The sequence below is a fragment of the Enhydra lutris genome, unplaced genomic scaffold, assembly GCF_002288905.1.
Source record: "Enhydra lutris kenyoni isolate GAN:26980312 unplaced genomic scaffold, ASM228890v2 scaffoldscaffold11, whole genome shotgun sequence".
Classification (NCBI taxonomy): Eukaryota; Metazoa; Chordata; class Mammalia; order Carnivora; family Mustelidae; genus Enhydra; species Enhydra lutris.
The window spans coordinates 1553291-1566712 of record NW_019154095.1 but is presented as its reverse complement, the minus strand read 5'-3'; the positions used below and the strand labels follow the sequence as shown (position 1 = coordinate 1566712).

Here is a 13422-nt window from a genome sequence, read left to right as displayed (position 1 = left end):
CCTCCCACGGAACTCCCACGTGCCCCGCGTGAAAGCACGTGTCTCAAGAGACAGAGACCACGGAACGCTAGGTCGGACGCGTCTCAGGGGCCAGGCTGTATTTTCCTTGTCGGATCTCACCACTGGGACTCGGGAGTCCCTCAGGGAGAACCCAGGGAGAAACTTGTGGAAACCTGGGCACAGGTGTGCCTTCCTGGCCACCTCGGGGCCACCCTGGGGCTAGAGGGGGTGGGCATGCAAGGCACGTGCAGCTGGCGTGTTACTGAGCTGCCTGTCGTTCCCCACGACACATGTGACATAACCCGGGGCCTGCTTGTTTCATTAGCTGCCGCTTCCAAAGCACTAGGCACCGGCTTGCTTCCTGTGTGTGGGCCACGGCCGCCGTCTTCCAACAAGCAGACCCCCACGTGCCTCTCCTCCAGAGTCCGGGTCTTTCCTTTGTTGGGAAGTAGCATGCTCCCCCTGCTTTACCCGAGGGCGAGGAGAGCGGTGTTTTAAATCAGGAGAGCTTCCGGAGCTCACCGGTGTGACCCCAGCTTTGGGGAGGAGTGGGCAAACAGCACGTAGACAGGCTAAAGCCGCAGGAGTGTTTCCACGGAACATGTTTGCATGCTGGCAGTGCCACGTGAGAGAGGAACATGCCGATCTGGAAGTCCTCTGTGGCTGACGCGGGCGCGCCACCTGGACGCCAAGACCTTGCCACAGCCTCCCCACCCCACTCCTCCCAGAGACCCCGTGTCACTCCCGGATGCCGTCTCCGGCCACAACTCTGGACGGTGCACCAGCCCGGGATGCAGACACAGAGCGTGGGAGTCTCCCTGAGGTCTCCGCAGCTTTCCAGGAGAGTAGACTTGGGGGAGCAGCCAGGCCGTCTCTGCGACGTGGGCTGGGGGCTCGGGGAGCCAGAGGCTCACACCATGCGGGGAAGTCAGAGTCATCCCGGAAGCCCACAAGCACGCCATAGCTTCATGTGAAGGCCATGGACCGCTGTCACCAAAGCAATCAGGGAGACGTTCCTCATCCTCTCCAGTCCCTCCCATGCAGCACCGGCCCCAAACAGTGCTGTGCTTTCCAAGTCACTATGGTCTCACTCGAGGCAGCTGCGTCCCTCCCATCCTCTGACCTTGCGCACACCTCTGGCTCTCTTAGGAGGTGCTGTCCCTGTCCACAGGCCACGGCGAGCCCCAAGATGCTGGGGGAAGGCTCCCTGTCACCCAGGGCTCCCACGTGACAGACTTCCGAGGCCTGGTATTTCTAAAGTGCCCACAGCAAGTGGGGCGCTGCCTTCCGGGGTACCGGGGGCAGAGCTGGGGCTTCTGCTCCGCTGCCAACCGGCGCCTCTGTGCATCCCATTCTGGCTAAAACCTAACCCACAGCCACATCCCCCAAGCACGGCATCTGTGACTTGTGTACAGTTCACTTTCTGACCACAGCCCAGCCCTCTTCCTACCCCAGCTTCTCTCTCCAGGACCCTCCTCTTCTCCCTGCCCCTCCCCCTGCCCCAGTTTCCCTCTCCAGGACCCTCCTCCTCCCCCTGCCCCTCCCCCTGCCCCAGCCTCTCTCTCCAGGACCCTCCTCCTCTCCCTGCCCCTCCCCCTGCCCAGCCTCACCCTCCAGGACACTCTCTCTAAAATCAAGGATGCCCAGGTCTGTGCCAGCTCATCTATAGCAATGACGTGACTCCCTCCCTTATCCCTGACCCCTGGCACCCACAACCAGAGCCCCCACTTTGAAGCCGGACTGCAGAAGGAGGTCTGGACACTTTGAAAAGACTTGAACAAGAGTGGACACACTGGGCAGATGCTCTGGGGATGGGAGGGGACACTGGTCCAGCGGGGATGGTCAGGCTGGCTTTCTACTCCCCATACAGAGTTGCTGGTGGCGAGCAGGGGGCAGCTTTGCTCCTCGGAGCTGCGGTCCCTCACTGGGAGAGGGCAGGTCACCCCCGAGGCAGTCGCACCCTCTTCCCACAGCGGTTTGCTGGGGCACAGGGTGTGGTCGCTCCGGGAGCAGCAGATGCAGCTCCCACAGCCCCAGGAGCCAACAGCGTGTGGTCCCCCAGCACAGAGCACCCGGCCAGGCTGACACCCACCACCCTCTTCCAGCACTAACTATGGGGAAGTGCTGGGCCTGGTCCCTACAGACCACAGGATCTGCTTGTGCACACGCACACTCGGCCACACCACTGTCCAGGCATCTGCAGACCTCCTGCTCTCCTGGGGACCTGCTGAGAGGAGGTGATGATGGGTCTCTGCCAGGGAAGGCTCCTGAGGACAGGAGACCCGCTCGCATCCCCGCTCCAGCAGCACCGTCCCTGGAAACTGGGAGTGCTCCAGAGGCCGCCGCGGCCTAGGGCTGATCTGTACAGACCCTGCGCGAGTCCGGCTGTGTCAGGCAAGAGGGCGGTGCGTTTTCCGGTCAGCCCGGTCCCCGGGCAGGGTGTAGCACAGTGAGTGTGAACGTGGGGATCCCCGCCGGGCACCTCGGGTAAACCCGCCTCACCGCCGCGCTTGCCCTCCCGCAACCTGAGCCCCAACTCACAAAGAGGCCAAAAACAGGTCAGTCACTCCAGAAAGTAACACAGAATTTGGCGAAGGAATTTGGAAGGTCTGGAGGCTGAAACCAGCCATGGGCTCCCAGAGGGGCCTGGACAAGCCCGTGGACGCCAGCCTGCGGGCCGGCGCAGACAGCAAAGCACAGCACCAAGAAAGTGTCACAGCTCCGGCACGGACGCGGCCAGGCAGCTCCACGCTCCGCACGGGACTCTCCTGGGGAGGGGGGAGGGGGGGTGCTGGGGTGCAGACGGTGCCTCCTGTGTGCAGCTCCCGCGGGACCCACGGCGGCGGCCTCACCGGCTCCGGTCCCGGCTGCTAGGCTGTGACACCTGCGGTCTGTCTTCAGTGCTGATCAACAGACCGAATTCCCCAACGCTGAGCTCAGAGCTCAGTCATCCACACGGCAGAGAAGTCACACGGCTGTTGACGGAGCAACGACTCCTGCCTGACGTCTCAAACTAACCGAGGGGTGACATGCAGCAGAACCAGAAGGAACAACAGCACTGTGGGGGCATCTGAAGCCCTTCTAGAAAACTCCGGAGACAGCGGAGATGCCCAGCTAGCTATGACTTGTGGACAGACACGGTTTTATGCACGGAGCAGCACGGCTCGCTGTCCGTAGGCTGGTGGGAAGGAGACCCATGTTCTGGATTTGACGTGCAGAGAGCAGCTCGTGGTCTGGCCCCGACAACGCATGGACCCTCATTGCTGGAGGCGTGTGGGCGGGGCGGGACAGTCCTTCCCGCCAGTGAACCTGCCGTTGCCTGTCCCCCTGACCGGAAGCCTGAAAGTGCCCCACGGAGCTCTGGCTGGAGTTCAGTCTTCCAACACACAGAATTAGCACAGTTCAATTTGTTAAAGAAATTTTTTAACCGAGAAGGCATTTAGAGGGCCACATACTCCACACCCATCATTTCAGGAATTAGAGTTAAAACTTGGATCCCCTCCACGGACAGGAAAACCAGAAGACAGGGGTCCGCACAGCTCAGGTGCAGCACTAAGGCAGGAACAAAGCAAACACTGGCTCCCATGGAGGCCGGGCACTGGGAGCCCCCGACCCGCGGACTTGCTGCCCACGGGCCTCCCCGCTGCCCGCAGTTGTATGGCAACAGCTTGCTAAAACCCTGCACTTAAACAAGGATCGTGTCCGACACAGAGCTGAGATGAGTGACAGGTTCCGGAAGCAGGAACAGGAGCACGGGCCCAACGACAGCCTGAGGCTCGGGAAGGCGCGCCTTCCCGGATTCCGGGGCACAGAATACGGCTTCCCGGAGGCCTTCTCATCTGGAAAGCTGCGTCCGGACCATTCCCAATCCAACCCTTTCGTGGCCAGAGTCTGCTCATGATGGGGGATGAACAGCACGTTAATTCTCCCTCCCGGAAAGACCAGCATGACCAACGCATGACCAGTCCCCGTCGTCCTGTCTTCGTTTCTCCAAAAACAGTTGACGGAGTGATCAGCGATTATTCTATGTTCCTGCCCTGACTCCACACCTTGTTGTCCTGCATCCAGCCACGTGTGTCATGAAGCCGTACGAGGAAGAGGCTCTGCTGAGCGGCGTCTCAGGCTCTGGGGCCCACATGGCACCACACCACCCGATCTGGGCCCTTCGTTCCAGACAAAGCAGTGCCGCTGGCTGGAGAGCCACAGCGAGTGCCGCGCCATGGCCCCCTGCGATCCCGGGATAGCCTGGAAGGCTCTTGGAGTTCATGTGCCTGTGGGCGGCCCTGGACCCACAAACGGACCAGCGTCCGTCCTCCGGAATCTCAAGGGAGCGCCACAGGCTGGAAGGGTCCAGTCACGAAAACCCTTGGCGCTCCCCAGGCACAAGCTCCCTCCGTGCTCCGGGCGGGCGTCAGACGAAGGCCAGTGGAAGGAACCGACGAGTCAACTGGTGCGCATCGCCCGCCTCTGGCTCCTGAAATCCCGCTCCTCCTCACAACCAGCTCCAGAGGCAGCTCGGAGAAAACCGTCCCTTCTGACATCCCGAAGCATCCTGCGCCCCGGGCTCTGTCGAGGACCATATCCGAGCGCGTCAGCCGTGTGCTTGCATCCGTCTCCTCGGGCGTCAGAAGGCACCGTCGACCCCTTACTCGTCAGGGGGTCGCCAGGACGCAGCGCTCGGTTTAGAACAGGACTTTAATAAACAGGTAGGTAGAAAGACGCAGTTTCATTAAAAATTTCATTAAACGGTGATTCCAATTTTCTCGTCATCTGTGCAACAAATACTCACGGGGCACCCCCTGCACGCCCTGCCCCGAGGCGGGAGGGAAGCGATGGCAGCTCGGAGCTGATGAAGTCTGCACACGCCCCTCAGTTACCAGGACCCTGAGTTCCTAAAGCAAGGCACCGGGGTAACGGGCCGCACTTAAAGGGGGCGCATGCCTGCACCACGGGCCGCAGCACGGGCGGTGACACCCACGTGTAACCTCCACCCACAACACGGAGCGGAACGCACCTTGATGGACGGCAGGCGGGTCTCGTCTTCAGCCCCCTCCTCAGGATGGGGTCCACACAGACGCCCCCGACAACGGCGCTCACAAGGTTAGTGCTTGCTTCTTCGGAGGGACGGGAAAGGTCACGGCAAGTCAGAACGCAACTGTGTATGGCCCCAAGCACATTCCCAAGTCTCTTGAACTTAGGATGTCGCATCAAACTCCTCCTTAAACTGAAGAACGAAGAAAACCCAACACTCTCCCAAGGGACACATTTTCTTCTCGCTGACAACGAGAACTGCACCTGCTGTCACGGACGGAAGCTCGTGGGAACGTTTCCGGCGCCCGTGTCCGCTCTTCCGCGGCCAGTCCACTGTGAGCAGCTGTGCAGGTCCGTTCCTACGCAAGTTCCTCTGATAGACCCGCGGCCGCGCCGGGAATGTGTCATACCACGTCCTCACTGACGTTGTGTGTCCCCTCGCTGATGACCTGTGAGAACACAGGACGGGATCCATGTATCGTGCGAAGTGTGTGCCAGCTGCTCCTGCTATCGCTGGGGCTTCCGCTCACAGCAGGTTTTCACTGTTAAGTTTTTGGAGAGTCAAATCACGTATGAGGATTTTCAACAGACAGGGTCGGTGCCCCTCACCCCGGAGTTGTTTCAGGGTCGACTGTATTTTAAAAATCGAGTCTCCCTCCCATATGCTTTTCCATGCTGCTAATGGATTCGAATCTCATTCTGCGTTAGCTCCATGGAAGTTAGGAATAAAAACTCAATTAAGACAACGTGGTGATGCCGTACTGCCCGGTGTCCCTTCTACGACCAAAGCCGCGGGTCAGTGATTCTACGCAGTGACTTGAGCACAAGGAGGCAATCTCACTCGCGAATACCTTTTAACGTCGCTGCTGTTACAAACACAGGAAGGCACGGTGCTGTTTGCAAAACCAAAACGCATGTGGGATTTGTACCCGATTCAGCCAAGCAACTTACACAGACTTTTCCGAACATTGGAGATACACCAGTGGAACGTGAGTACATCCCAGAGACCCGCGTCAGACTGGAAGAACCCCCTCCCCGCCCTGCCCGTTCAGCATTCTCGCCATGGAAACTCTGTGACTCGCTCCGGGACTTTGATTATTCGCGGAGCCCATCGGCAATGCCTTTAAGGACTCAGCGGTCAGTGATTCAGGACTGTAGGACCCGTAACACGGGGCTTGGGGACGCGGTCTTCCAGGCTGATCCCCCGCCTGAGGGACCAACGGCTACCGTCACACGAGCGAGAACGGGAGACCTCCCAGCCGATGAGACCTGATGCTCCTCAGGCCTGTTCTGTGAGTCCGAGCGGACGGGCACAAGCGGCCGGGAGAGCTGCAGACTTTAAAGGCACCTTCTTCTGAACGCTCAGAAACAAGGTCATCTGAGAGGCTGTCCCATATATTTACAGCACGAACATTTAATATCAAGGCTCACTCCATATATGAAAAGGCCTACTGCTGGTCCCCACTCACTCTGTCTTGTGTGTTCCACGCCTGGGGCAGAGGCCGGCGACAGGGTGAAACTCAGCCAGGCTTTAATCAGATTAAAAGAGAGACGGGAGCACCTGGGTGGCTCAGTGGGTTAAAGCCGCTGCCTTCAGCTCAGGTCATGGTCCCAGGGTCCTGGGATCGAGCCCCGCATCGGGCTCTCTGCTCAGCAGGGAGCCTGCTTCCCTCTCTCTCTCTGCCTGCCTCTCTGCCTGCTTGTGAACTATCTCTGTCAAATAAATAAAATTTTTAAAAATAAAATAAAATAAATTAAATTAAATTAAAAAGAGAGATGGAAGGAGGAAGTCACGAATACTGTAACACATTCAAAATCTCCAGTCCCAAGACCCTTCAGTAATGAAGACCACACGCATCACACAGCTGCGAAGTCCTGCCGGTGTCAGGACACCCTTGGCTCGTCCGGCTCATCAGGACCCGGCACCCCTCCCTGGGGAGCTGGGGGAGAGCAGGGGCTGCACCATGCCAGGGTGCATGGCAGAGCCAAGCCCATGACCAAGGTCCCCACGCTGTCCATGCATGCTCGGGAGACAGGAGGCAGCGCCCTCCCTGCTGAGTGGGAAAACGCAGAACGGAAATCACAAACCTGGGGAGACGGCACGTCCCACAGGTTGCGGCTCCCCTGCCAACCCAAAGGGCGCACGCCAGCGAGGTGGGCTCAGAGATGAGGGGCCAGTGGGCTCTCCGTCTACGTGTACCAGCCGACGTAAAACAGGGCTCCGAAGACGGTCTCGTCCAACAGCCCCACCATCCCCCGGGGGCCCCGGACGCTGCAGAGGCCGAGAGAACAGGGGCTCTGAGGCTGGCGTTGACACGGCCCCAAGACACATGCACATGAGTCAAGTGTCACTTACTCGGCTTGGCGTTGGCGACCACCGCCAGGCTCTCGGGGGGGTGCACGGGGGGACACCTGTTTTCTCCAGTACCGTCGCTGCTGCCATACTCTACCACATCCACGTGTCCGAGAGGGACGCTCCACTTTAACAAGTACTTCCGGCCGGGGGACGCGATGGCATTGCTGTCCGCAGTGCTGAAAGAGGAGGCCGCGGTGTTAGCATCCATCCCCGCAGAAGTCAGGATACCTGTCATCCCTTGACACTCAGGCAAGAAACACGCCATTTGGTCCCACAGGAGACCTCCCAGGGGAGGGTAGGAACCCTTCGCTGCCTAATCCAGGAGAACAGGGGAACACAGAAGGCTTATCTCCCAAAAGCTCTCGCGTTCCCACGAAGGGGAACAAGCTGGAGGCTCCCTGACGGACGGCTGGGCAGAGATGCTCCTGTGTTCTGGCAAAGGCTGCTATCAGGGGAAATGTCCACTTCATATCAGAGTTCCTCTTTACTCCCGGTTAGAGCGAACCTAGTCTAATAAAGTCAAATCCTGCCATCAGGCTCTGTGATGAAAATACGTATGTAAAAATTAAATAAAACAATCCAATGACCTGTGCAGATTATTTTCTTCTTTGGCCACACAATGAGGTCTACATGCAGAGAACACACGAGTCACACCTACTCCGCAGGGGAAGATATAACAGCAAACACCTGCGTGACCAGCACCGGTCAGGGCTGCCGGGCCACCAGCCACCTGAGGTCCTCCGCGTGGCCAGAAGCCCCCCTTCCCCCGCCAGGGGCAATCACTGCTCCTCACTTCTGGTCACTGTCTCAGTTTGCTTTCCGCAAGATGTATGTATCTTTTCCAGTCAAAATGTACACAGGAATAACCAAAAGGCCAGACGCTGTACTTTCAACCGAAACGCAGGACATGTTGGTGCCCAAGCTGCCCAACTTCCCTCTGACATTGGAAGGCCTTACTTCTCCAAGTCTAGTCCGCGGGGTAAGGGGAAGGAGGAGAAGGCAAAACTCAGACACTGTGTGCTCTAGGGGTTCTGCGGGCTCTGTACGTAAAAACGGAGAAGCCCATGAACTCAACCCCAATGTCTACTTATCCTGTTTGAATCTAGAACCTTCACTCCTGCTGAGGTTTGGGGGATCTTCCTATTCTGATAATCCTCGGGGCCGCTAGAACATTTTGGCCTGACAGAGGTGGGTCCTCCCTGCACTGCCTCCTGGGAGTGTCGCTCAGAACATCTCAGTGGCCACGGAACAGCGTCCCCTCTTTCCTCACTTTGTAGAAGGTTGTGGGAACCTGGTATCCCTGCCACAGCCCGGTTACTTTAAGGAAGAGCTAAATCTGTTTTTAAGGGTTTGTCCACTTCTTGCTCATCTTGAAAGTATATTGTCAGCTTCAGGTGTTTAAAAATGACATAAAATTTTTCCAAAGACCCAAACTGAGTGAGGGCATTTGCTGGAGCATACACCTGGGCCGCCCCCGGGACCCCACAGGACGCAGGGCGGCGAGCAGCCCTCCCGCTACATTCAGACAAAGCTTGCTTATGAACAGCAAACACGTGGGACAGGAAACACCCATGTCTGCACCGTGCTTCGCTGTCCACAAAGTCCTTTCACCGTGTGACCTCATCTTTCCAGTGTGTGCAGAGAGCTGACCGCTTCACCTGGAGGGGAGATGCTTCCTGCACAGTTAGGCCTGGAAACCAGTCTGTGCCATTAGCTTCCATGTGAGAGCAAGTGGCTCTCGGGATGGGAACACAGGGAGCAGAAGGCACTCCCTGCTGGGACGTACTGCTCAGACCTCTCCAGGGCCCCCAGGCTCGGCCCACGCCTCACCGACCTGCTCCTTTCTACAGGCGGGTGAAGGCAGTGGCCAAACCACGCTGAGCGTGGCTGCTTCCAGAGGTCTGAGTGTGGCCATAGCAAGTTCAACGATAAAGGCTGAGCCACGGATATGAATCAAGCCAATTCCTGACACGGGGCAGTGGTTAAAAACGGCACATGTGGGGGGGCGGCTGGGTGGCTCAGTTGGTTAAGCAACCGACTCTTGGTTCTGGCTCAGGTCATGATCCCGGGGTCGTGAGAGCAAGCTCTGCACCAGGCTCCACGCTGAGCAAAGCGTCTCGAGATTCTCCTTCTGCCCCACCCCCACTCATGCTCTCTCCCCTCTCGCTAACAAATAAAACGCTAAAAAAAAGGGCATATTTTCCAGACTTACTCTACCTGTCTCAGAGCCACTGAGGACGACGAGGACAAACACTGACAGTTACCAGGCAGCCCCGTGCCGGGCGCCAGGCTGACAGGTCTGATGGTGGTCCTCGGCGGGATCCCCGGAGTCCTAGGCATCGCCGGCTTCCCCACCAGGACCCAACAGAGTGTGCGCATGAGGCTCAGCGAGATGGAGCCCTGAGAAGGCGGGGCTGGAATCGTGCTGGGGCTGCACGGGACTGGGGGCCGGCCACCATGGGGGGACCTCAGGCACCGTGCTGGCTCCCATCCGGGGGTGGGCTCATGGAGGCCCAGCACCCAGGCCCCCTGGCAGAGGGAGCCCTGACTCTCACGGGCCAGTTCCGTGCCGTTGCCACTCAGAGCACATGAGTTCAAGCCGCCCATGGTTTGGCGCACACGTGGGCGCCCAGCGGACCCCCGAGTAAGGCCCCAGCTCACCGTGCACTGACCGTGGCACACATCAACACATCACTCAGCAGGAAGACACGGCGCTCCTTGGTTTTGACGATTTCTCCTCGGTCGTTGTACACGGTTTCGATCATGTCATCCGACCGCACGAGGTACCGATTCCCGCTGCTGAGAAGCTGAACATTCAAAGTCACGGTTGACACGCTCCCCACAACTGAGGTTGTCAGAAGGACAGAAAGCGTGAGCGGAAGTCTTGCAAAATACAGGAGCACAGAGCGTCAGAGCTTTGCCGGTTTCCCCTTTATGGAGAATTCCCGCACTTCCAATCACCGGGTATGCGTTTACCGCGTGGAATGCTGAGAGCGGATTTTATTATGTGCTCTCACAGTGTTCGGAGTTACCTAGAGTGAGGGGAGTCTGACCACCGCAGCCCTTGTACACACAGTTCCTCCAGCCAGGAGACACGGACCCAGGCACGGGGGGCCCACCTTTCTCACCCGCAAGTTGTACGCCTTCTCCTTAAATGACTTGCCCAAGTATAAGCCCCAGCCCTTACAGACTCTCGTCCGCAGCCGGCCGTCCTGTCAGCCTGTTCTCGACGTGCACACGGGGAGGACAAGGCCGTGCACACAGGTACGGGATCGCCAGCGAAGGACATGCAACCCTTCCTCGTCAGCCTTACTCTGGGTCCCACACACGTCCCCAAGCGCTGTTACCAGAGCCAAGCAGGGTCCTAAACCACGTCCCCGGCTCTTAATGCCACATTCAGCTCACAGAAATTCCTAATCAAATTATTAAGAAAGTCAGGAAAAACCTGTTCCTCAAAATGCATTAAAGTTCTCGTCGTGAACCCACAGAGGGTCACTGTCTGGGAGGACACTAGCCCTACAGACAGAAACGGAAATGACCTTAGCGATGTAAGTACGACACGGAATTACTCAACCCCGGTTCTCTCAATGAACCTCTCCCCGTGGACCGGGGCCGTGAGCAGGTACGAAGTTCACATCAACCCAGGCCACTGTCCCAGGAGAGGGGCTCGCCAACGCAGAGCAGAAACACAGCTCTGCCCAGGAACTGCTTTCCCGCCGCGGCTCCCTCCCGTTTCCGTGACACCCACAGCTTAGTCCGAGCACAGACGGGTACAGGTGAGAACGAATGTGACACCCTCCGCTTTGGTCACGACCCTCTAAGAGGAAACACCGCATTTTGGCAGCGAGACTCAGACCCTGCGAGGGTGTCGTGAACGTGGGAGGCCCCTCCCCCGAGAAAGCGTGCCCGACCCGCCCGACGCGCTCCATCGCCTTCTGAGGCAGGACCTGGGCCGTGGCGTCCGCTCAAAGCTTCCAGAAGGTGAGTAGCGAGTGGCGGAAAGAAGGGCGCTTGTTAGTACACAGCACAAAGTCCCCGCACGGACTGAGGAGCTCGGTCAACCTTGTTCAGGTATCTCTCATTTATGGCTTTGGCGACATGCTTGATCTCGCAGCGCTGGTCGGCGTCTCTCTTCCTCTCGTTCAGCTTCTCCGCTAAGGTTTCCAGCTCGGTCAGCGCCATCTGAAGGGGCAACCTGTCCGGGTGGCCTTTGGACGTGTTCTTCAGCATGTCCTGGGGGAGAAACACGGTCAAAGGAGTCATGGGACTGCCGGGGTGGGGGTGCGGACCACGGCCCACACGTGGTCTCAGTCAGCGGCCGCAAGGCTCACACGCTCCATCAGGGGAGAGTAAGATAAGCACCGGGAGAGAAGGAGAAGCCGAGTGACTCACGATCTGGCCACACACGGGAACGGCTCCTTTTGCACAAACAAAAGGAACTTATTAAATAGCTTTGCTAATGGAAAAAAATAGTATTTCCCAATAAAGGGCACCATAAATATGAACGTGCCACATCTCAGAAACGCCCCGCCCTCCATAACCATGCTCAAAGCCACTCCTAGCCTGCTTCTCTCCACCCGAGTTGGACCAATGGACCCAGGCCCCGGAAGTCAGCTTCCAAACACAGAGTCAGCGGCATCCCTCCCATGCCTTCACCCCGCATGCAGGACCCGACTCTCCCGGGGGCCGGACACCCTCTGTGAGCGTCCGCAGGCTCCCAGAGGGAAGAGGAGGCTGCAAGGAGGGGCCGACAGTCTGGTCACCGACAAAGTGGCACCACACGCGTCAAACACGGGAGTCGGCCTTCAGGAGCAGCGTCTGTGGGACAGTCACAGGCCGTCCCCTGCTCTGACACCGGACCCTGAGTGGGTCTCAGCTCACTCACGCAGGCCACGGACGGACTCTGCGGACGGAAGCAGACGTGTCTGGAGGCACCCTTCTCACCCAGGCCCCCGATGCCGGAATTCGACGGTGCCTGCCTCACCTTTCCACCTGCTCTTCATCCGAAGGAAAAAACCTGCAGAAGCGACGACATATTTCCACTCTGCATGGGCTGTACAGACCCTGCCACACACCCGCGTCCCTATGCGTCACTGTACAGACCCTGCCGCACGCCCGCGTCCCTACGCATCACTTGAATCCTATCGAGGCAGCAGACTCCTCAGGAGAATGCCACCGGCTCCGACGGCACGAGCTGGCAGGGCCGGCCCCAGTGCCGACCACAGTCAGGACACGCATCACACAGCAGAGCCGTGGGGGGATCCAACAACGCCAGGACACAACCATGTAGGGAAAAAGGACATCTGTCCTTCCGTCCAGACTGTGAGTCACACTGGTCCAACATGGGACAGATAACGGCATCGGGACACAGTGAGACAAACATTCCTACGAGACCACGTGTCTCAACCCAGCAGGCCCAGAAAAGCCATTCAACTTTACCACGGATCAGGGAAGCCTGCGGGGTTCCAGCGCTACCAGTAACATGGCCCAGGAGAGCTGGGGTTGGCGCAGAGACAGGGAGAGCAGGCTGCCCAATGGGCCAGAAGAAGGGGTTGGAAGCACGCCGGTCCGCAGGCCATCCCTCCCCACGCGCACTGAGCAGACTCAGAAGGGAGGGGACACGCCGTCTAGTCTTCCAGCCCGGCCGCTGGCCCCTGCGGTCCCCCAAGCAGCAGCTCCCGGGAGCATCCATACTGGGAGTGGGGCCCCTGGATGACCCAGCCTCCCAGACTACACACTCTGCGCCCGACCGTGCATTCTCCTGAGCCCCAGACCCACCCCGAGCCCCCAACCTGTCGGGGGAGCCACTCACAGGGATCTGGGAGGTCTCAGGTCAGTCTCCTGAGTCCCAGGAGGACGGGGTGGGGGTCGGGGAGGAATAACCACAGAGGAACCGAACTCACTCAGCCCATGGGCACAGCTGTTACACGCAGTGTTCCTGGACCAGAATGAGAGAAATGTCACCCAAGACCATGTTCCTGCTCTCAAGCACCATGAGGCCCAGAGCCTGTCCTCTGGTGTTTTCGTTCTGTTCC

At 58.8% G+C, this 13422-nt stretch overlaps 1 protein-coding gene across 1 annotated transcript in view; it reads right to left on the bottom strand.

The window, feature by feature from the left end:
* Positions 1–13422, bottom strand: part of LOC111144617 (Rho guanine nucleotide exchange factor 10) — a 75788-nt gene that overhangs the window by 22560 nt on the left and 39806 nt on the right. The window contains 3 exon segments of the mRNA XM_022499005.1: positions 7388–7563; positions 10049–10194; positions 11450–11620. Of these exon segments, the coding sequence (XP_022354713.1) occupies positions 7388–7563; positions 10049–10194; positions 11450–11620 (493 nt within the window).